Source organism: Amborella trichopoda, chromosome 7 (assembly GCF_054954075.1).
Source record: "Amborella trichopoda isolate Santa Cruz 75 chromosome 7, AtrichopodaSantaCruz75HAP2 v2.0, whole genome shotgun sequence".
In the NCBI taxonomy this organism is placed as follows: Eukaryota; Viridiplantae; Streptophyta; class Magnoliopsida; order Amborellales; family Amborellaceae; genus Amborella; species Amborella trichopoda.
In genome coordinates, this window is record NC_142342.1 from 40,641,944 (window position 1) to 40,667,255 (window position 25,312).

A 25,312-nucleotide genomic window follows, 5' to 3' on the forward strand; every position below is an offset into this window, starting at 1 on the left:
TTTCATAAATCTGGCATAGAGACAAATTGGAGGCTGACTCACTATCACAGGAGGGGCGATGAAGTCTCCCTATGACCTGGTTTTCATTTTGGACAGTAGTGTAAATTAACTCATTCTTTTTTATAGATACATGTAAATATAGATCAATTTGACACGCAGTGAAAATAGAACTTTAACATTCAAAAAAATAAAAACACTAACAGTGAATCTTTAGAAGCAATAAGTAGGCCCCTTTTGATTCCATTCCCACAGGTTGACCAATAACATTCAAAAAATAATAATAATAACAGGCCGCTTTTGAGTAGTTTCTATGGAAAAGGATATGTTAGCCCTTATTAAAGAATCAATAATAGGCCCAGTTTGTTTATATTATTTTGATAAATAAGCACAAAAAATTGCCCCTTTTAACGAACTTTTTAGAGCTCAAATCTCTGGCATGTTCAAGGAGTCATTCATTTGATTTGAGAAAACTAACATCACATCTATTTCATGATACATGCTCAGAAAAAATGTAATTAGCTGATTTTATTCATGATGACTCCCCAAAAATATTTGCTCTTATACTTCTCAAAAAAAATGTGTTCATATTTGGGCGAAGCACGAGCAGGGATACATAATACATGTGCGATCACCACCTAATTATCTATCCGGAATAAAATTAGTAGATAGACAAGGTACGTGGTATCAAGTTCCGGCAGGTAATGTCACAAGGATAGGGGCAGTCGATCTCCCATACTGCTTCACGCCCAAAATACCAGTCACCTACTGCGTTTGCAATTGTCTGAAATCATACAATCAATTATAAAACTATATCCCAAAACAAGATATTTATAAACAAACTAAGTAATATATAAAAACAAACTAAGTTTATGCTATTCTAGGTGGCCCATGCCAGTCCAATTTTTATTTTTTTAATGGATATTAGAAAAAGCATATAAAAGCTGAAAGGTGTGTAGGAGGGAATTGGAACTTGAGAAGTAGTAACAAACATGCATATTCATTAAACACTAAAGCCCCAAATCATTACTTGTATATAATTTTACTTCCAAAATAAAATGGAGAGGGAAATCCAACGAAATTCCATTAAAAGATGAATTATCCAACAATTTACCATTTCAGAACCATTCCAACTTAAGGCTACGTGTTATCTTATGGGTATTTTGAAATTAAATACAAAGATATGGGCAAAGTGCTAAACTGTTAATCTCTCGTGGGTAATTTCATACCAATAGTTATATAGATCCCCACGCACGCATGCACGCGCACACACACACACACATATATGAACTTACAAACTTAGTGCTCTCTCATACTCTCTTCCTTTTACACAAAGCCAACACGACTACATATACTAATCCCTCTCATTGTGTTACTCCCTACACAAAATAATACTCTCTCTCCACAGCCACACACACACATATATATATAAACCCAATCTTGCTAATCTTATACCAATCCTCCTACTCACTTTCCCCAATGCTCTCTCTCTCTCTCTCTCTCTCTCTCTCTCTCTCCAAAGACAATCCTACTAGTCTCTCTCTCTCACCCACAAATGTAACTCTACCTTTCACTTTACACAGCAAGCCCTACTGTTGTCTCTCTCTACACAAAGTCAATGTTACTACAATCTCTCTCTCACTCTACACAAAGACAATGCTACCAGTCTCTCTCTTTCACTCTCTCTCTACACAAAGTCAATCCTATTAGTCTCTCTTGTGAGGTCATCTGTAACTCCTCACTTGTGGAACTAGGAATCCCAAACCGGGATCCATCCAAGATCGTGTACATAGTTGGCTAAATGCGAAATAGATCAATACAAACATAAATTGCGGCAAGAAATAAAGAAAAACCAAAATCACACCACAACAACATACAATTTACATGGTTCACCCTAAAGGACATCCATAGCCTCAACAAGCAATAATCCATTGTCACAATGAATATTACAGTTTTGGGTTACAAAGAGATGTACCTCTCTCCAAACATCAGTAAAAACCCTCACCAATCTTTCCTTTTGAACCCGCTTCCCGACCGAACAATACCGTCGATTAACCTCATCTTTCCTACAGCTACATTGCTATTGAAAAGAAAACATTGAGAGCAACCAAGAGATTTTCTTCCTCTAGAAGTGAAACTTCAACCAATCCAAAACTACCATGGAAAAACCGCCTCTCTTTATCTTGGAGACTCATCTCCTTTTTCAAGATCCCTTCCCATGAACCCCAAAAAAGGGTAACCCTTAAAGGATATATATTATGCCTTCCTTGATCCCCTTTTATAGAGATCACTAGGGCTTCTTCTTTGCTCCCCAAGAAAGCCCTTTCTTTTTTTTAATCATAACACCCTTAATCTTTTAGAGAAAACATCGATGCGGTAATTTTGACTATTACTAACTCTAACAATCTCTAGCTTGATAGCAAAATCATCAAATTTGCCTTACTGACCTTCATTGAATAGATTTCTTGATTTCTTCTCTTTTGCCACCATTGTGAAATTTTTATAAACACTTTGCGTCCAAATTTCTCCACCTCAAATCATGTATCCATCTAACTTTATGATTCATCTTTTTTTCACTAGGAATACAAGCCTTAGCCTTATATACACCCTATTCTCAAATACCAATTGTAATGTCCTTGGAAACCCCTTGCTTGCGGAACTAGGAATTCCAAATACTAGGATCCTACCCAAGATCATGTACATAGTTAGCTAAATTAGAAATAGATCAATATAAACATAAATCGAGGCAAGTAATAAAACAAACCTAATATCACACCACAATGACACCCGATTTACGTGGTTCGCCCCACATGGCTACATCCATGGCCTCGGCAAGTAGAAATCCACTGTCACAATGAAGGTTACAGTTTTGGGCTACAAAGATATGTACCTCTCTCCAAAAATCGAAAAAAACCTTCACCAATTTTTCCTTCTAAACTCGCACTCCCGACTGAACAACATCATCAATCAACGCTACACTGTTACTGAAAAGAGAACCTTGAGAGCAACCAAGAGATGTTATCTGTGAAGCTTTAACCAAACTAAAACCACATCTCTATGAGGCCATGTCTCTCTCTCTCTTTTTTGGAGACCCCTTCTCATGAACCCCAAAGGGGTGACCCTTAAAGGATAAGTATTGTGTCTTCCTTGACCCTCTTTTATAGAGAGGCCTTTTTTTTTTACCATAATACTTTTAATCTTTTAAAGAAAACATAGGTGTGTTGATTTTGACTATCACCAAACCTAATATCTCTCTCTCTCTCTCTCTCTCTCTCTCTCTCTCTCTCTCTCTCTCGATACAACCCAAATTGCTTGTCTTTCCCCTCAAACCTACTCTCTCTCTCGATACAACCCAAATTGCTTGTCTTTCCCCTCAAACCTACTATCTCTCTACACAGCCAAAAACCCAACCTCTCTCTCTCTAGCGCCCCCCCCCCCCCCCAAAAAAAACCAAAAAAAGAAGAAAGAAAGGAAAAATAGCATGCTGGCTGGCCCGTTACAAGCCTTCCTTGTGGCTTATGAGAGAGAATATAGTATGATTGGTATTTTATAGAGAGAGAGAAACTTGTAGGGTTGGCTTTGCATGCAAAGAGAGAGAATTGGTCTGCGGGTCCAGGGAGAGAGACAGAGAGGGGGGGCAAAGTTTTTGTGTTAGGGGTATAGAGAGATAAAGTTAAAGAGAGAGAGAGAGCTTTCCAGGATAGAGAGGGAGAGAGCTAGTTTTGTAGTTTGGAGAAAGAAATATATGGATTACAATCGAAAGAGAGCTAGTTGTGGTTAGGAGCCAAAGAAAGAGATAGAAAGAAATTGACTATTATATCCATTCTTTCTTTCTTTTTTTCTACATGTTAACAAGGCAATAATGGAACCCTTGCTATCAAGGTGTGGCTCCACACCATGACCACCCAGGCCAAGCGCCCCATTCCAAATTTATATGCATTATTTTTCTAATAGTTTATATCATACATATAAGAATGGAACATTGTATCTATGATACACTTTAGAAGAAAATAGTTACAACTAGAGAGGGAGAGGGAGAGGGAGAGAGAGAGGAAGGGAGGGAGATCGGGGGGGAGGGAGAGGGAGGGAGGGAGGGCGGAAAGGGGTGGGGAGAGAGAGAGACAGAGAGAGAGAGAGAGGAGGGAGAGAAGGGGGACTCTCAGAAATAAGGAAATTAATTATTCTTCAATTTTGGTGGAAGATTTGGTCATTTTTATTTTTTGAATATCATTAATTTAATTTATATTTTATGATGTCCCAAATGATTTAGTAATTCCACTGCAATGAAGGAGCCCACTTGAAAAAGTTAGCAGTTATAATACCTTACCTTATGGCGAACGCTAGGTGACTTCTCTCCCAACCATGTATCTTGTGATTCGGATTGGCAATGAGCAAAACATGAGTTTATAAAAATTCCCCTGGTCTTTGAAGTATTGAAAGACCTCAATGTTGCGATCATGTTAATCCTGAAAGCTGCCAAATAAAAAACCGTTGTATGAACAAATTTGGAACCAAAACATTCAGAATAGAAGGCTTCACAACATACTGTAGATAATATCAAACAAAGAACATACTTATTAAAGGCATTTAATAACACGGAGAATAATACGGCTTTACCTTGCAAAACATAAAATTGATGCAGGTCACATTTTAAAGGATTTAACTTGCAGACATTCCAATCTCCATGTGGGTCAGCAGAACTTGGAACCAATATGTTATGAAACTACAATGCAATGAAAAGAACCAATGATTCAACTAATTTCTACATAATACAACGAGCATCTATAAAAAGAAAACAAATATATACATACATGCATGCACACACACACACATAGGGGGGGGGGAGAGAGAGAGAGAGACATGCACACCATCTCTTACCTGAAAAATATCGTATGCAGAATTTAGAATAAAAAACGGTGTTTCAAGGAAAGGTAGCTCATACTGTGGAAAGAAACACTGCAATAACAAAAAAGAAGTTAAGAACCCAAGCCAACATCCCAAATCATAAGCGACTCAAATGTTCTACAGAATAACCATGTTAAATTCATACCTGTCCTGGGTAGTCTTCAACACTAGTACAATTCTTTGTTAGATTCTTTTCTACTCCCTACAATATAAATCCTCCATACAAAGAGAGAAAATCAGATGAACTCGCCCAGAAAATTCATATATGGTAGTTATAAAGTAGTATTTGGATCACTTAAGGAAACAGTGTTGCATTACTAATGATGTGCATCCAGAGTAACATATATGGTGACCCAAGGAAGAAAAAAATGCCTGTGTGCAGCAAGAGAGAGAGAGAGAGAGAGAGAGAGAGAGGGATATAGTAGTGAGACATAATAGTTTTGAGTAATATATCAACAAAATTTAAAATATGTATTCAACTACAAAATTATTCAAGAATAATGAAAAATTATGCATTATCAATAGAAAGTGCACTGACTGAAAAAAAAATCAATAGAATGTTAATTTTAACACGTCGGATATGAATATAGGGTAATTAATGCAAAACATAGTTCCCACTTAAAGATGGTTCTGGATGCCAAGGATGTATGGAGTCACAAAATGTTGATCATAAGGAGATTTTATCAGCAAGTGTAAAAAAGAACAAACTTAGAATTCCTTTGTCAAGTGACTTGCTCGAGAAATGGCCAACATATGTACATATGATAGAAATGCTTTCGGACAATGTTTATGAAAGGGTGACATATCATTTCCACTAGGCTTTATGTGATAGAGACCGGAGAACATTGGTTTGCAAACCAAAAGCCGATAGGATCAAGAAGTCTTATGAAGTCATCATCATCATCAAAGCTTTTTCGCAACTAAGTGGGATCAGCTACACAAATCTTAGTTTGTCATTCTGCTCTATCAAGGGCCATACTCTCAGTGAGGCCATAAACCCCCATATTTTTTCGCACTACTTCCAACCATATCATTTTGGGCCTACTCCTTGTCCTTTTTGAGCTTTCCGATTGAACTAACTTGCACCTCCAAACAGGTGTTGTATTGGGTCTGCACAGTACATGGCCAACCCACCTAAGTCTACTTTCTCTCATCTTATCACCTATTGGACCCACACTTAAATTCTCCCGAAAATGTATTCATTTTGAACTTTATCCCTTCTTATCTTGCCATTCATCCATCTCAACATCGTCATCTCAACTACACTCATTCTATAGGCAATGTTTTTTTTTGACTGCCCAACATTTTGTCCCATAAAGCAAAGTTGGTCTCACGGTTGTCCTATAAAACTTGCGATCCAGCTTCATTGATAATGCGACGATCACATAAAACTCTAGTTGCACATCTCTACTTTGCCCACCCAACTCTAATTCTATTTGAGACATCTTCCTCAATCGCTTCATTTTCATGGATTATCGACCCAAGATATCAAAAGTGCGTTCTTTTTGGTATTTATGGGCCATCGATCTTAACTACTTCCTTGTCTCTACTCCTATTATTACTAAATTAGCAGTCCATACACTCTGTCTTTTGATCAAGAAGTCTTCTGAATTATAGTTTAAAAACATTTTCTCGAAACAAGTGCCCCCAGGCTATAGCCTCTTATTATCATTGCATGTTTTTCAAGAAAGGGAATCTTTGTGAGAGAAATTTCATTATATCAGAGCGGTATCCACAGCTTGCAAATGTTTAAATTTTGCACTACAATTTATACAATATGAGTTAGAGTAAACATCTTTCAGAAAAGAAAAAAAGATCTTTAGTGAAATCATAGCAGCATTGTATTCTCTGTGAAAAATATGGGTTATTTCATGTTTGACACAAGGTTTTTCTATCTATAGTTTATGGTGAGCGTTTTTATGGGCCTCAAGTATACCTTTGACAATAAGGACCTCAGAAATCTAAATTATGTTCCTTGGATTGAGGTTGCATAACCAAGTAAGGATACTTCCATTCACAAAGGAATTCAATAATTTATTGTGACCATTTAGTGAAACCAGAAAATTGGAAGTGAAGCCCTAGAAAACTCCAATTGAGTAAAAACCGATCCACAATTTAGAAACAGGCGAACATAAGAAGGATCCATCTGCTTTCTGAGAAATGCGGGTGGCCTCATTTATAGCAGCATCACACTCCATCTAAGCATGGAGAATCAATTTATGGAAGTTCCATGGACCAAATATCTCGAATTCTCGATGCAACTCATCGGATACTAAGGTATTTAAGGTCAAAGGATCCATCATACTCCCATGATTGCCAGTTTGTTTCTGATGCCAACTAGCAAAGATCATCAGATTCTAATTCTAGTGTGGTTATTGATAATTGTGAGAGTAAACACGATGACCAGAATGAGCAAGAAACAATTTGTTGTTCCAAGACCAAGAGTAGCAGAAATACTGATAAAAAGAAAAAATTGCAGAGGAAAAATTACACAGCTACGCCCTCTACATCTTAAGAGAAGACTTAGTTCATTCCCTACCAACACATATGTGTCTAGAAGTTCTGCTTCTTTTAAATGCAATATGACAATTCCGCAACAACATATTGCTTCTATCTTCAATGAGCAAAGGGAACACATAATACGGCTAAAAAAACTCCATAGGTTAAAAGCGAGCCAGCTAATATGTGTTTATTAAGGCTTTGAGCAAGGATCAGCTATCACTTCACATGAGCAACTTTGTTCTTCTTTTTTTTTTTTAATCGGAAAGAAACTACACTTGAGAAAGCTGGACTTATGGAAATGTATGCACCAGCTTTCAAGGAATCTTCGTGTAACATGTCCTATTATGTATAGCAATTCATGGTAACTTTGTCATATACATATTTTTACTGTATCCTGATGTTTTTTTAGAAACATTTACTGGTATTGAGTATAAGAAATGAGTACATACAAAAGTGATCCCTTAGTAGGGTCATATGTCACCAAGAAGGTGAGTTAGATACAAAAATTCTATACATTCTCTTCATGATATAGATCGAGACTATAACTGTATACAAAAAATCAGTGGGACCCATTCTCATAAGGCAATGCTGCTACCTCTATCGCTAAAGTGTCAGGCAGGGAGTTGGCTTCTCGTCAAATGTGGATCTGGCTGGTGATGTCAAAAATCTCATCGAATATGTGGGCCAGCCTCCAGGGATGAACAGCATAGGCTGAAGCCCATGAAATGATAGATTTAGAATCACCTTCAATGGCAATTTGGTTGCCCTACTCAGGTCTATATGCTCTTAGGCATTCGAGTAAAGTATTGGCCTCTGCTGTGGTGCTATTGGCAATTCCAATGGGTTTGGAGATAGAGAGGATGGTGGAGCCGGAATGGTCCCTAAAAAGTCCTCCAACCCTAGCGTCCTGGGCTTCCCAGGGAGCAGCCATCAAAGGTTAATTTGATCCAGCCCTGTTCTGGAGATCTCCACAGGGAGGTGCAACCAACCCTCGGGGTGGTAGAATGGCATAACACTCGCCAGTTTGACCAGAAATCCATTGAGGAATAGGCCTTGAAATGTTTGTGGTTATTGATCCAAAAGATGACCATGGTAACAATGCTTTCCTTAAGACACTCTGGTGAAGTCCTTTCGCCTCTGAATATTCTGTGGTTTTGTTCAATCCAGATGGACCCTAGGGTGGCTGAAACCATAGCCTTCCATAGCATTGTCCCTAGTTTAGGCCATGGAAGGATTTGGGAGAGGTTAAAGAGACCGGGGACAGACTGTGGGGGACCCAAACCCAGCCAAAGAGTTGAAGAATCTGCCCCCAAAGGTATTGGGCAACGGAGCAGTGGAGGAATAGATGTGCATTTGTCTCCTCAGCGCATAGGCACATGGGGCATCGATTGGGCAGGGGTACACTGTGCCTTTGTAGTTGATCCACAATGACCACCCTTTGATAGATGGTCAGCCAATTAAACACTTGCATCTTTGCTGGAATAAAAGTTAACCATGCTTTGGCCGAAAAGGGAAAGGCCTGTGGGGGTTATGAGGTGATACTGAGACCAGGTAGCACGATTGCACGAGGACACTGTGATTCTACTTGATGGGTTGGATCTCCAGATATGTCAGTCTTCACCTGCGAGAGGGAGATAGATGGGTTGTATAAGGGCTTGGAGTTGGAGGAATGACTCCAATTCTTGGTCGCGCAAGGTGCGTCGGAAGACGGGTGTCCAAGAGCAACTATGGCTGGATTGGGGAAAGTAGTTGAGGACAGAAGCTTCTCTATTTGTAGCAAGAAGGAAAAGGTCAGGGAAAGGGTCCTCAGGGGAGTGTGTCCCACCCAGATATTAGTCCAAATAAAGTTCTACTGTCACTTCTAGGGAGGAATCTTGCATGAGTTTGAAGAGGTCATAGCAGCGGATGATGGAGCGCCAAAATCCAGATGAGAGGCTATTAGCATGACAAGGGGGCATCCATCTAGAGCAGTCGAAGCGATATTTACAGGACAGAACCTCCTGCCAGAGGTGACTCTTTTGAGTAAATAGGCAGCGCCACCATCATTTGGATAATCGTGCAGTATTGGAGTCTCTTATACTTCAGATGCCCAAACCACTTGTGCTTTTCAGCCTGCACACCTTCTCCTAAGCAACTAGATGATATTTGTTGGCTGTGCCAACCCCCGACCAAAGGAAATTTCTCATTAGTTGTTGTAGCTGGACCGCAATCAAGACGGGATGTGAAATAGGGACATTTGATAAATGGGAACGTTCAATAAGGTTGCCGTAATGAATGTTACTCTCCTAGAGGAAGGGAGACAATGACCCTTCCAAACCAACAAATATGCGGTCGCACTTGTCATGATGATATGTCCCCATAGGTTTTTTTTTGGGTTTTCCTAAGCACAGAGTTAGGCCGAGATAGGAGATAGGCAAAGGCTCTTCCCCGCAGCCCCAAGATTGTGCAAACTGGGCAGTGTGGTGGTTATCCATAGCCACGCCCCATCCTCTTGGTTTTGTTCAAGTTCACTTTGAATCCCATGGCTAGCTAGAAGGCCTTGAGAAATAGGAGAAGGGATTGGACTTGTTGCATTGGCATATTGGAGGTGGGAGATAATGAGGCTCCCATTGCCGACTTTGAATCCATCCAACAGTCCATGGCTATACATTCTTTCTAGGGACCGGCTGAAAACTTCGATAGTTGTGGCAAAGAGGAAAGGTGAGAGGGGGTCTCCTTGTCGGAGACCTCTAGAAGATGAGAAAAAACCTGTAGGGGATCCATTGATCAAAATTGCAAATTGGGCATTAGAAATACAATTCCTCTTCCATGACCTCCATTTTCGACCGAAGCCCATTCACCCAAGAGTTTCGTCCAATACGTCCCAATCAACATGATTGTATGCCCGCTAATGTCAATATAGCCACATGGGTCATTTTAGTCAGAGCTCTGTATTATCCATCATGTCCTTAGCACTATAATACAGTTCTAAGTTGAGGATACATTAGGTTATGTTGTTGCTTTCTCAAAATATAATTCAAATGTGCAAGAATGTGAATTTTCTCAAGCCATAACTACACACCCAATAAATAATGGTTCCTCAGGGAATTAGACAACAAAATAAAGACAAATACTTTCCATGAACATTTAGAAGAAAGCCACATTGAAGCTGCCGCAGATTCCAATTGTAGATCTCGAGGATTTTATGTTCCTTGTAAACGACATTCTACACCATCTAAAAAATAGAATAATTCTCTGAGAAAATTGAAAAAATTATCTGCATAAAGTAAACCAAACCTCACCTAAATTAAAACTAAAGATGAAAGAAACGGATAACATGATTTAATATCATACTCTCTACTTTTCATAGTTTCAAAAAGTGCTAGGCGGCACCCGGGGTCCAGGCCACTCAGTGCCCCACCTAGGCGGGAGCTCAAAACTTGGGCGGCCCAGTTGAAAAAAAAAAAAGATAGTCTGATTCTGATAATCCATAAGAATTTTGATAATCTATAAGACCATAATCCATAAGAATTTTGATAATCCATAAGACCATAATCCCAGTTGAAAAAAAAAAGATAGAAGTCGAGAAGAGAATTTTGATAATCCATAAGGACCATAATCCATATTTTCATACAATGCTAAAAGCTTAAAACAGTAAAACCATACAAGCATACACTGATAGTCTGATACACTGTAGACTGTACACAAAAAAGTTAAATAGTAAAACTAGAAACTAGAAAGTTAAAATAAGACAAAGAAAATATACCAAAATTCAGAAAATATACAAACTACAGTCTAGGACACAATAATCAACACTCAGTAGTCAACACTCAACACTAAGAGTCTTCAGTCATCATCATCATCATCAGAAGAAGAAGAAATAGGGTAAGCCTCATCATATGCATCAAATTTGAGGCCATCATCATCACAGCCATCTCCCTCTTCAATATATCGCTCGTCCTCCTCTGTTTCTTCTGAATCTGCATCTTCCTCCTGCTCTGTTTCTTCTGAATCTGCATCTTCTTCCTCCTCTTCTTCTACCTCCCTCTTACTAGTATGTGCAGATGAAGCCCTAAGAGTCTTGGTTGCACTACCCTTTTCTATCTTTTTGTGCTTTCCAGAACTCAAATAATGTATAATCTCCTCCCTGGTAACCTCAAGAACATTTTTACACGGGGCAATATCCCCCTTAATACCGGCAATGTGTTTTTAAACCGGTAAATGCCCCTATTAGTATCATTTCCACAATAATTAGATTTTACACCATTTTTGTCATTTGGATTCGGGTTATAACCATACTTCCAACCTAAATCACCACTTCTAGAAGAACCTGGAGAAGATATTTCTACAGAATAAGGCTCATTTTCATCATTTTCTGATTCTTTTAAATTCATAAATTGTCTAATCTCATCCCAAATAGCTTCAGGAACCTTTTTACAAGAAGCAACATTCCCTTTAATACCAACAAGGTGTTTCTTGAATCGGTTAATACCCCCATTGGTATCTTTTTCACAAAAATTACACCTTATACAATTTTCATCGGTTGGTTTTGGGTTATAACCATACTTTAAACCCGGATCACTTCTTCTAAAAGAAGCAGAAATAGATCTATTCAAATGACAAGGATTTTGTTCATGTTTTTTGTTACAAAACTCATATATTGCTTAATCTCCTATCTGATAGCTTTAGGTACATTTTTACAAAGGGCAACATCCCCTTTAATACCAGCAAGATGTTTCTTAATTCGGTTTATGCCCCCCTTTTGTATCTTTTTCACAATAATTGTATCTAATGCAATTTTTTTCATTTGGATTTGGGTTATATCCATATTTCTAACCCGGATCTCCACTTCGACTAGATCTTGAAGAAAACATCTCAAAATAAAGCAAACAATCTAAAAAATAAAGTTTTGCACTTACTTTGATTGCTCGAACTCCAAATTCCCACCTCTGAGATGTTTTCTGATGCTAAAATAATAAAAAACACCCTGTAATAGGATTATAAAACTCCAAAACTAAATCTAATCTACCTGGGTGATGTTTGGATCCGTTTTTCGTAATTTTGAGAAACACTTCGATCCAATGAAAATCAAAAAATTTAGTTTCTTTGAAGTTTCGCTCCATAAAATGGGTTCTTGGGGGTTTAAGTTTCAAATGAACCTAAAACCCATCCTTAAAATCCTTTATGTTTAAAAAAAAAAAGCAATAGAACAAAAATAAAAAAATAAAGAAATAATTCCGCCACTAGGCATGGCGTAGGCCCTGGCCCTGGCTAGCCACCCACGGCTGGGCGTTGGGCGCTCACCTAAACGGGTTTCGTACCGCCTAGGCGGCCACCCAAGGACTGCCGCCCATTTTGACTGCCTAGGCCTGAGCGATGCGCCCAGGCCTTCTAGACCGCCTAGGAGGCCCGCTTAGGCACTGGGCGGTCCGCTTTTTTGAACACTGCTACTTTTTTAATATGTCACCAAAGACTATAAATCAAAACTTCACATATCATTTTAAAATCGCATGACAACATCAAATCAAATCCATGCAACTCATCATACATAACTTTAATTTAACAGTCAGCTCAAATGAAATCATACATGTAAGCTAACCACGCTTTGGATAAATGACCTGAAATAGTGCCCCCCAGACACATCGCTTCTGAAGATGGAAAGAATAAATGTTACAACATTAGCAAAAACAATGCTCAAAAGTGATAAACTTCATGTAAAATGACAAGGAATTGTTTTCTAGAATTGCCAAGGCATTGAGGAAATTACGCATCAAGGAAAAATCCAGCATCACTTAAGCATTTTACAATGGCACCCCTTGGTAGAAGTTTTCCAAGATCATCGCAATGCAAGAAAGTAGCAAGACCCCCAGCTGAACAACCCGAAAGCAGAGCCTGCAGAAAACACATATATCAGTACATAAGCTTTCAACTTAATGGAGATACCAGATTTTGAAAGTCAAGTTAAAGCAACAATACCATCTAGAACCCCAAATGAAGCACACAAAAGAAATTTGGTTTCAATGAAGTTTTCTTTTTCTTTCTATTAATAAAATATATGAACTCCTTCCATGCAGATTTAACTCTTGGAAGCCAAATCCAAGAAAAAATCGAACTTGATACACTCTTGAACACATTCTAGATCAGCCAGAAGATTCCCAAATGAAGACTTGAACTATCAACTCATTCAACTCGTTTAAACAGGAATAAATCATGAATTAATAATCGATTGTAGGATGTTCAAGTACTGATCCATCTAAATGCAAACAGTTATTTCTTTGTCCAGGAAAACTTGAATTGCATACAATCATTGTAAGTATGAAATATTTTTGTCTCCAGGAAACTGCTGCTTTTAATAGTCAGTAATCAGGGATACCAGAGAATGTCTCCATATCGCCCCTGGCTCTACTCCTCTGGTGTCTACCAACTGCCTTGAGAAGAAATTCCTGCGCCTGGTTTCAAAGCTTTGGTTTAATCTCCTTTACATTAGCTCTAAATAACGCTTGTTTGAGTTGTCCCTCTTGATTTTGCCTCATCACAAGGCATTGCCAGTGCATATATAAATAACATTTTTTGAAACATTTGTTTAGTTAGTTATTTTCTACATGTGTATCTCCATCATGGTAGCCTCATCTAACACTTCAATTTCAATCATGCATTCTTAGAAACAAGCTCGTATATGAATACCATTGTCATATTGAAAAACAACAGTTCTCTTCTACCATGCTTCAATGAAAGCAAAGACTAACACAATAGTTGTGAATGGATGAATTGGGCAATCAATGGTATTTTCCAGGATACGAGGCTTTATGACCTCAAATTTCTACATCAATGGAATCTCAGATTTGGGCCATCCTGGATTAGTAGTGTAACTACACCCTTGGGCTATAAAAAAGATACTTCACTCAGCAACAGCTGAATCACCGAAGACGCAAACCATCTACATATGGTCAGTCTCTTAGAGACTTAGTGACTCACGTCTTACAGTCTCTTTGGGGGCATTTGATAACTGTGAATGGGTGGGAAAGGCCCCGACTTTCTCCTATACTATTGCTTTCCCTGGTTTGGAAACATTAAGAAGGTGGAAAGTTGGATACAACTTATTCCCCAAAACACTATTGCGCTGGGTAAAGCTGTGGGACATGGGTACCCCAGGTCTGCAACTTTCACGGAACGTTAACAGGCAGAATTTTAACAAATAAAAACTGAGCGGGGCTATAATAAAGTTCGCTCACCTATCTCTGAGAAACACTCACCTCACTGAGAAGAAGCGTCACTGCCCCTTTGAGTCCGCTCACCTCTCTAAGAAGGAAAGCCTCAAAGTTCGCCCACCTCTCTGAGAAGAAAAGCCTCACTGCCCCTCTGAGAAGAAAAGCCCCCATTACAGTGAGTTATTTTTAATTTTTTTTATTTTTTAGAGCTCAACTGCATAGAATCCCATATCTAATGAGATTTTATTTGTGGTTTAGGTTCTTTTTTTTTTCTGATTAAGCTCAAAGAAGAAAACCCAAAGTCTACAGAGCCTTTTTTTTTTTTTTTTTTTTTGTTCTCTTTATTTTCCTGGTTATGCACAAAAGAAGAAAGCCCCAATTCTCACATAGTTTATATATTTTTTATTTATGCTTTATTTTTCTGGTTTGTCACATAAATGGTAATGTGGGTTTTCTATTTATTCATGTTTTAGATGTTTCTGGTTATGCACAGAGAAGAAAACCCCCCTGCTATCATTTATTTATGTCTTAGATGTTTACTTATTTGACCGTTCTGTGAAATGGGGTTTTGATTCATTCTCCTGACCTATTTTTTCCTCCTTTTGTGGTTATTTCGAGTGGTCTTTTCTATTTTGGTGTGCAAATCTCACTTTTTTCCATTGTTTTCTGGAGGCTATTTTATTTTTATTTGTTTAGAATGAGTAGTTTTTTTTTTTATGTGTTCTATTGATCTAGGGTTTTTTTTTTAATAGATATCTGTGATTTTTATTGTTTTTGATGTTTCAGTATATTTTCTTTCTATGAACAAAGTTGTGTTTGAAACCCTATGGCAAGGAATGGAATAATGGTTACTTTTTGTTGTTTGTTGTGATACTCAGGATAATGCGATGACATATGAATTCATAAAACACCTTTAAATAATAGTGTTTAATACATTTTTGAGGAAAATATTGGTTTATACTTTATACTTTTGTTTATGTTTTATTTCTCCATGGATAGAAATTGACTGATGATAGATTTTGTTCTGATGATTTGGATTTTGACAGTTGCATACTTGTTTCTATTGTATTTATTTCCTTTGTAGCTTGATATGGAGGAGAAAGAACGATGAATTTTTATTCAATGTAAATGTCATTGTATTTGGTCTCATAAATATCTCACATAATATCAGAAGCATATAGTGATCTCCTGATTTTTGGAAATTGAAATTTTTCATTTTTCATCCAAGGATTTTGAAACTAATACACCATTTGGTAAGCTTGGTTTTCGTTAACAGTTGTTGAGATGAGGCTTTATGTTTATTTTCTCCGTAATTTGATATGAAGTAAATGGAGTAGCAGGAATATGAACTTATGTTGCTGTTAAGTCTACTATTTAGACAATTGTATTTGGGGGAAATACATTGCCATCTTGATAAGCCATATGTATTTAGAGCATTAGTCAATGGATATCGGTATGTTTATTGAATGGATGTTGATATTTGAGTATTTTGTGTGTTTAATTCTTGCTGACCATATAGGAATGAGTTCTGATAATGCTGGAAGAAATTACCAATGGACAGCACCGCAAGATGAATCACTTCAAGAAATCATGGCCGACTGTGCAAGAAAGTGTATGAGGGCAGTTTGTTAGCGAAGCGTGGGTAATAACAATACACCACATGTGCGAACAGTATGGTGGAGGGTTTGAACAACTAAGGATAAAAAATAGATTGAAGACTTTCAAAACCCAGTATACTGAAATCAAGAGCCTTTTGGAATCTGGATTCGGTTGGAATGAGGGTACGACGATGGTGGCCTGCGTGGGAGGAATACGTTGTAGTACAAGCTAAATCTCTAATCATTTCCTTTTGTAATCATGATTTGGTAATGTAAGTGTTTATGCTCATTGTGTGTTGTTGTTGTTCATAGTGACACCATTGGGCATCAAAGTATTTGAGCAAGAGCTTCCCTCCCATGAACAACTTGGACCTAGTGTTTGGGGATGGGATTGCAAAAGGAAATAGATGTCAGTCAGTATTAGATGGTGGTGACCCCGACCCTCAGAATGCGGGGGATTATGAGCCCCAGAATGTTGATGATTTGCTTGTTTCATCATGCGGGGGGTGATGAGCCTTAGTTTCATAGGTTGTTTGTTTTTTGAACTTTGGCTCTTGAATACCTGTAATATCAAGGAGGGAACTTTAAAATGTCTTTCATAACTTTTATGCGAAAGATGGTTGGTTTATATTTTTCTCGACTCTAGTTGATTATATGGATGAGTGTAACTTTTCCTTCTATTTATGTCAATGGTGGTTAATGTGGATGTTTATGTGACTGATTTTTGGTAGTTAATGTGGATGTCTATGTGATTGATTTTTGGTAGTTAATGTGGATGTTTATGTAATTGATTTTTGGTGGTTAGATGTTTATGTGATTTATTTTTTGTGGTTAATGTGGATATTTATGTGATTGATAGGTTAAAACAGGCAGTTTCGTGCTTTCCCATTATCAACATTACCAAACAGGAGAAAGTAGCAGCACCATATTTTATCAAACAGGGCCCAGCTTTCAGGCTTCCAATTTTCAATTTCTCCCAGATTCTAAGAAAGTCAGCAGCAGGGAGAATCCCATGGAAACTGCACATAAAGTTATCAAACACACCGTTAGAGACTTAAAACTCCCATCTTGATGTTGCACATGAAATCATATGATATGCTTTTGAGTTCGTCTAGATTCAATTGGGATATGGCTGCTCCCCTCGACAATCATTTCTTGTCTCTAGGTTTTCCCATCATCTTTAACACCTTCTCTATCTCTAGTAAAAGTAAGAAGCAATACTGGAAACTGAATCTAATGGCATAGAAAATAAACAACTCAATCCAATCCACACGTATTTTAAGTGCTCTGCATCACAACTAAATGCAAACTACACTCAAGAGCTACAAAACTTGCCCCCAACCATTTCTTAGCATCCGCATTATACATGATTGTAGCAACTGTTATCTCATGCCCATTAAAACCTATGTAACAGCTCTAATTCCTATGCATAATGGGTCTCATGTGTGGATGCAAGTCCCAACAATGCTCTTGGGTGTGTCTCCTCTTCCCACAATGAGAGCATTTGAGTTTCTCCTTTTCGGCGGGAGATGGTACAACATGATTTGGTCCTTCCATACCCAATTTTCCTTGTTTGCTGCAAAAGACTAATCGTTCATGATGGATGGATGCCTAAGTTTTGTCCTTTTGCAATAGCTTTGCTGCTGGCCTTCCCCCATAGACAGATTCAAGAGAGCGCAATTTGTCCTTTCCTAGAACATGTACCCTTTGAAGTTGAAAGTCAAGATGTACACCTGCTAAGAATTCCAAGATCTTTTTTTGCTCTGCCTTTTTTGTTAATGTCATCACCTGTGGGATTAATAGGCTGATTGCGGTCTAGTTCTTCCCACTTTTGCCCTAGTATCCCAAAGTATCCCCTTGTTGGAAATTTGCAACTTCATAATGCAATTGGTAAATCTTAATCATATCATCTCGTTGAAGAATATGTCTTGGCTACTGCCCCCCCATATATCCTTTGCAATCTTAAGAAACAGCAGTCCAATGCTAATACTTGGCTGCATTGAATAAAGAAGCCATGCCATTCCTGTCAAGCTATCATTGTCCCATTCATCATGGGATGGATCATTTGTGGGAGGCTCTCTCACTTCTTGTAATATAACACTTTCTTGTAATATAACTCAATTTCCTCCAGCTTCCTATGAACATTTTGGTAGATTGGGACCATTCTAAGTAGTTTGACCAATCTACACTAACTTTGGTAATCATCACTCCTGGATGGCCAGATTTACTACTTCCCAAAAAAGTATTGTGCTAGATTTCTGACATTTTCTCTCTCTCGAACTAGAAACCCTACTCTCTTTTTTTGTAAGGTACTCATTCCTTAGTTTCAAATGTGAGTTTGCTAGAAATGTGAGATAGCTGAAAATATGAGGTTGTCGGGAATATGGTGTTGCTGGAAATATGAGGTGGCTGAAAAAGAAAGAGTTTGGAAATATTATGAGGTTGCTGGAAATGTGAGATTGCTGGAATATGAGGTTGTAGGAATATGATGTTGCTAGAAATATGAAATTGCTGAAAAATAAAGAACTTTGGGATGAAAGCTTACTTACGGGTAAAGCTTACTTATGGGTAAATAAGAACTTTGAGATGATTTTGCTGGAAATATGAGCTTGTTGATACACCACAGCTTCGAGTCCAAGAAGGAAGAAAAATCATGATTCTTGGGTCACTGAGGCACTGGATATCCTAAGGTTTCAAATTCTGCTCTGATACCATGTTAAGATTGAGAGAGAAGAGAGAGATAAAGAGTAATATTGAAGCTCAAGGTATACATGCATTACACACTACAAATTGTAGGGCAATGTGCCCTAAATATACAAAGATTCATATGGGGTTACAGTATGGCTAGGTCAACATGTAAAAGAATTACAACCATTATAGCCGGACTTAACACAAAGTTAGAACTTTGGAGGGACGCCCTAGAATTCAAAGGTTTTAAAATTAGTTGGACTAAGACAGAGTATATGGAGTGCAAGTTTAGTAATAATAAGAGTGGAGAGGAGGAAGTAGTTAAGATTGACGGACAGGAAGTACAAAAAAGACCGCACTTTCAATATCTTGGGTCGATAATCCAGGAAAATAGAGAGATCGAGGAAGATGTTGCCACAAAATTAGGTCTGGGTGGGCGAAGTGGAGATATGCAACTGGAATTTTATATGATCGCCGCATACCAATGATGTTGAAGGGCAAGTTTTATACGACAGCAATGAGAGCAGCTTTGCTTTATGGGGCGGAATGTTGGGCGGACAAAAAATAATATACTCATAAAACTAGTGTAGCGGAGATGAGGATGTTGAGATGGATGAGTGGCAAGACAAGAGGGGATAGACTTCGAAATGAAGCTATATGTGGTACTATTAGGCGATAAAATGAGAGAGGGTAGACTTAGATGGGCTAGCCATGTGTGTCGTCGACCAATTACAATACCTATTAGGAGGTGCAAGTTAGTTCAAGTGGAAGGACTAAAAAGGACAAGAGTAGACCCAAACGGACGTGGTTGGAAGTAGTTCGAAAAGATATGAGGACAATGGCATCACTGAAGATATGGCCTTTAACAGAGTAGAATGAAGAACCAGGATTCATGCAGCCAACCGCAATTAATTGGAAAAAGGCTAAAATGATGATGATGATGATGATGATAGCTAGAGTTAACAGCAAGAGTTTCAACAAGTGTTACAGCAGGTTCTAATGGGCATGAGGTCCATTATTCATAGGAGTTGATGGGTGTGAGCCTATAACACTATAATAGCCACTACATAAGACCCATTATGCATAGGAGTTACAGCTGTTAGATAGATTTTAATGGGCATGAGCCCATAACAATTGCTACATCTTTAAAGTTATCGTCTCTAGATAACTTTGTTTCTTTGGATGTTCCTCAGTTACAATGTGAGACATGTCAATTGTCTAAACATTGAACAACCTCTTTTTCTTCTAGTGAAAATAAATGTTCTAAGCCATTCCATCTTGTTCATTTGATGTTCAAGGGCCTGCTCTTGTTACTTCTGCTTTTTGGATATAGGTATTCTATCTCATTCATCGATGAGTTCTAAAAGGGCAAGGGGAAGGCCCAATAGGACATGGATAGACATAGGGAGAAATGATACGGTGACTTTTGGTCTTACTGAGGGTATGGCGCTTGATAGAGAAAAATGGAGGACTAGGAATCATGTAGCCGGCCCTTATTTTTGGGGTTTTTTTTTTGGATTATAAAAATGCATGAATATGCCCTTTTTATACGAAATCCGTACCTAAAACAAGATTATTAGACACCCCTTGCCCCCTTTTGAACCTAAGCCGCCCATGTTCTAGGCGGCCGCCTAGCGTTTTTTTGGAACATTATCATGGATTAAGGAATTATTTTCTTGAACATAGTATAGAAAATCAAATATCATATTCCCATACACCACAACAGAATGGTGTGGTAGAATGGAAAAATAGAAATTTGTTAGAAGTGGTGAGAGGCACCTTAATAGGAATGGAGGTTTTAAGACATATTGGGATGAAGCAGTTCAAACTGCTGCCTATATGATCAATAGATGCCTACACCTATTCTTGATAGTACTTATCCTTTTAAACTTCTCCACCATACACTTCCTTTGTTTTCTCTTCCAACAAAAACTTTTGGTTGTATCTGCTTTGTGCATACACTGGGGCCAGCAAGGAATAAAGTAGACCTCAATCTACTAGATGTGTATATCTAGGATACTCGAACTCTCATAAAAGATACAAGTGTTACTATCCGGAAACTAAAAGGAAAAATGTCTCGAAAGATGTTACATTCTCTAAGAAATACTCTATTTTTCTTCCCAAAGAGATTTGATATCCACTATACCACCCAGAAATCCTATTCCTCTTCTAATGATAACAGATAGTTCAGGTAATTCAACCGAGGCACATTTGGAATCTACTAAGAAACTACTGAATGTGTACACTCAAAAAAAGAACAAGGGAAAGTCTAATGTAAACGATCAACCCCAACCCGTTGACGCGTTAGGTACTTCTCCTCCTACCCCTATATCTTCTAAGTTCAATTTACCTATTGCCATAAGAAAAAAAAAGTGTTTGTACTTCTCTTCCTATCAGTAAGTTTGCTTCTTACGCTTCATTTTCGCCTTCTTTTCGTGCATACCATTGCTCTACTTCCTCCGTTGCTAATCCCACCAAAGTTGCAGATGCATTGGCTCATCCACAATGGAAAGCAGCCATGATTGAGGAAATGATTGCCTTAAGAGAATTATCAAATTTGGGATGTAATTGATCAGCCCAAAGGGCAACATGCGGTAGGATGTAGGTGGGTACCCTAAAGTACAAACCAGATGATTTGATTGAGAGATACAAAGCTTGTCTGGTGGCAAAGGGTTTTACACAATCATACGAAGTTAATTATAAGGAGACTTTTGCTCATATGGCAAAGTTGAAATCAGTACGGGTACTTTATCTTTACAGTAAATAGGAAATGGCAACTCCACCAATTAGACATGAAGAATGCTTTTCTCCATAGATATCTGCAAGAGAAAGTATTTATGGAATTACCACCTCAGTTTTATCCTCAAGGGGAGAAAGGAAAGGTCTGCAAGTTGAGAAAAGCTATATATGGATTGAACTTGGTTTAAAAAATTTAGTATGGCAATATGTCAATTGGGATTTCAAATGAGTGTTTCTCATCATTCTGTATTTGTTAAAAGAGAATCTTGTTCTACCACAATACTGATAGTGTATGTGGATGTATTGTACTCACAGGAAATAATGATCACAAAATTCAAAAAGTGAAAGAGTTCTTGTAGGGTGCTTTTGACATCAAGGATCTCGATTCATCGAAAGACTTCCTTGGAATACAAGTGGCTAAATCTAAACAAAGAATGTTTAAGTCTCAAATAAAGTATACTTGTGATGTCCTCAGTGACATAGGAATCCTTGGAGCCAAACCAGCAGAATCTCCGTAGAGGTTAATCACAAACTGTATAATCAGCAATCAGAGCCTCTGAGTAACCCTGGTGTATATCATAGATTAGTATGTAGACTTATCTATTTGATTGTCACATGACCAGACATTGCATATATTGTGAGCGTGGAAAGTAAGTTTATGCACGCACCATGCTCCCATCACTTGGAGGTTGTTTATCGCATTTTACGATATTTAAATTTCTGCTCCAAGGAGACGGCTACTTTATACCAGTCATGGTCATCTTGATGTACAAGATTTCTAAGATGAAGATTGGGCCGAGTGATCTCTTGATCAATGATCTACCAATGGCTACTATACAATAGTGGCTGGTAATTTAGTCACATAGAAGAGTAACAAGCAAAGTATTGTAGTTCGATACTTCGATCTTCAGTAGAAGCTGAATATTGAGCAATGGCAAGTGCTACATGTGAAATAATTTGGCTCCATTCTCTTCTTCAAGAGATAGGTGTTAATGTATCAACTCCTATTCCTCTACATTGTGATAATCACAGGGAGGGCAATTTATATTGCTTCGAATCCTGTATTTCATGAAAGAACCAAAAATATTGAGGTCAACTGCCACTTTGTCAGAGAAAATGTCGCTTCAAAAACAATATGTACTCCATTTGTTCGCTCAAAGGTTCAATTGGCCAATATACTCACCAAGGCCTCTAATTGAGCTAGACTAAAGGATACTTTCGGCAAGTTGAGCATCTATGATATATATGCTCCAACTTGAGGGAGAAGTGAAGCAACTGTTATGGGCTCATGCTCATTAAAACCTGTGTAACAGTTGTAATTCCTATGCATAATGCTCTCATGTAGTGGTTGTTATGGTGTTATGGGCTAACGCCCATCACAACTTGCAACTCCTATGAATAATGGACCTCAGGTCCATTAGAACCTACTATAACAATTATTGTAACTTCTATTGTTAACTCATGCTGTAATGGTTCTAATTATTTTGCATGTTAACCTACCCACACTGTAACCCTATAGGAATCTGTGAATATATAGGGCAACATTGCCCTACGATTTGTCGAGTGTGAAAAATATAAGTATCTACTTCTTGTGCTTGAATCATCATCATCATCAAAGCCTTTTCCCAACTTATCTTGTGCTTGAATATTACTCTATTGTTAACTCATGCTGTAATGGTTCTAATTATTTTGCATGTTAACCTACCCACACTGTAACCCTATAGGAATCTGTGAATATATAGGGCAACATTGCCCTACGATTTGTCGAGTGTGAAAAATATAAGTATCTACTTCTTGTGCTTGAATCATCATCATCATCAAAGCCTTTTCCCAACTTATCTTGTGCTTGAATATTACTCTTTATCTCTCTCTCTCCTCTCTCAATCTTAACAATGATCAACAACCCACTAGATGGAAGCCGCATGCTAATGTTCATTTTCTCATATTTCATCAACTCAATTAGCCCTTAGCTCTCCTTTTGTGATTTGATGCTTCAACTTGGAAGAAGGGACTAAAACAAATGCCAAATTGGATGTGAGGATAACTCAATCATTAATCATTCACTCAAAAATGATTGAAGAGCACAATTGAAATCAATGACATTTAACAAATGAATCAATATTAAATAATAGACTTCCAAATTATTGTTAACTCCAGATTTATTCTTAACTCCAGAATTCAATTACTATATGCAAATCCAACAAGAGAAGTTGAGACAGTCTAAGAGTTCAGTTCATTCAAAAAGTACCAAAGCCCACAAGAAGCATTTTAGTTTAATCATGTTCTTGTAACGTTATAAGATATATCAATAAGGATAATCATTTGTCTTCAACTCTATATTATCACAAAACACCAAGTGCATCCACCTTAACATACACAACTGTTTCTTATGCTTTTGAGAAATTTATGCTATTAGCCCTTCAAATTACTGCTATTAAAAAAATCTTAGAAGTTGAAAATATTACGTTCATAACCACTTTTTTCCTCCCCTGACCCCCACCAAAAATAAAAAATAAAAGCCATAACTTTGGAACCTAAAACTCTGCGGTTCTTTGACCCCTTAATTTTGAAAAAGTTAAACCACTTTCTTTCCTCTCTTTTTACAAGCATCCACAGGGAACTTTGGATTTTCTCTGAACTTCAGATTTTCAAAATCCAAGGATACTCTTTGGAGCCTATTGGAATGCAGTAAGCCTATATGCTTGCTGCATCCATAGGTAGCTTCGCATTTTCAAATCTGAAGTTCAAAGAGCTTTGGGTTTTGAAAATCCGAAGTAATCACTGGAATGTAGTAAGCCTATGTGCTTTGCTACATTCACAGATAACTTCGGATTTTTGAAATCCAAAGTTCAGAAAAAAAATTCAATAAAGGGATAAAAGAACTTCGGAGTTCCAATTTCTAAAGTTAGGGCATTTTGCGGAGAAAAAAGGAAAAGAACAAGAAAAATGGGTTCGAGCGTAATATTCAAATTTTCAAGGAGATTTTTTCTAATAACATCAAACAAAGTGGTGCAACACACTAGAAGTAGCCATCTCAAAATATTTCAAAATAACTGGAATTTTAACATGCGAAATAATTCAGCAGCTACCCCTTCCAACGCAATTCAATGATTAAATAATTTTATAGAAGCATTGCCAAAAAAAAAAAAAAAAAGAAAAAGTGAAGAGCTTAATGGATAACCTTTTTTACATTGATCAGCCCCTTCTGAAGGAGGTCATAAATAATAGCTTCCCAGATCCTTTGTCCCCTAAAGTACAGTTCCATTGTCTGCTCAGCACAACAGATTAGATACTAGACAAAAACGTCCGTGCAAGCTACATAACAATTGGGTGTGCTACCAAACCAGCTCAAGAGTACAAAAGGAAACACAAAAACACACACACACAGAGGACCAGGATGATCGATGGATGGATAGATAGGAATACATACATGAGAGAGAGTATACCAGGACATGGCATGCTGCAGATTTTGCGTGGCATGTAGTAGTTCCACCATGAAATTCATGATGACACATATCATGGTATAAATTCTCATATATTATAGATAAGATTTAACGACTTCCACTATTATGAAGGCAAAAGATCACATTTCACAAAGTCTATTGGTTCACAACCATAGGAAGAGTCGAGATTAAGTGAATTGGTATCACTTTCCATTGGCTCTCACAACTTTTGAGCAAAGATGCGAACATACTA

General features: G+C 37.8%; 1 protein-coding gene across 9 annotated transcripts in view; it reads right to left on the bottom strand.

The window, feature by feature from the left end:
- Positions 1-432: 432 nt before the first annotated feature.
- The window catches only part of LOC110006642 (Pectinacetylesterase family protein), a 51,461-nt gene continuing 26,581 nt past the window's right edge, over positions 433-25,312 (bottom strand). For 2 of the 9 annotated variants that reach the window (XM_088871324.1, XM_088871332.1), the window contains exons 5-12: positions 24,798-24,884; positions 13,151-13,275; positions 12,971-13,031; positions 5,048-5,104; positions 4,876-4,953; positions 4,615-4,720; positions 4,325-4,470; positions 433-781 (exon numbers count right to left, since the gene is read on the bottom strand). In XM_088871324.1, coding sequence (XP_088727450.1) covers positions 659-781; positions 4,325-4,470; positions 4,615-4,720; positions 4,876-4,953; positions 5,048-5,104; positions 12,971-13,031; positions 13,151-13,275; positions 24,798-24,884 — 783 coding nt within the window. In that variant the 3' untranslated portion in view covers positions 433-658. Of the gene's footprint in view, positions 782-4,319; positions 4,471-4,614; positions 4,721-4,875; positions 4,954-5,047; positions 5,105-12,970; positions 13,032-13,150; positions 13,276-24,797; positions 24,888-25,312 lie in introns of all 9 variants that reach the window. The other 7 variants (XM_088871325.1, XM_088871328.1, XM_088871326.1 and 4 more) reach the window with 6 other exon arrangements.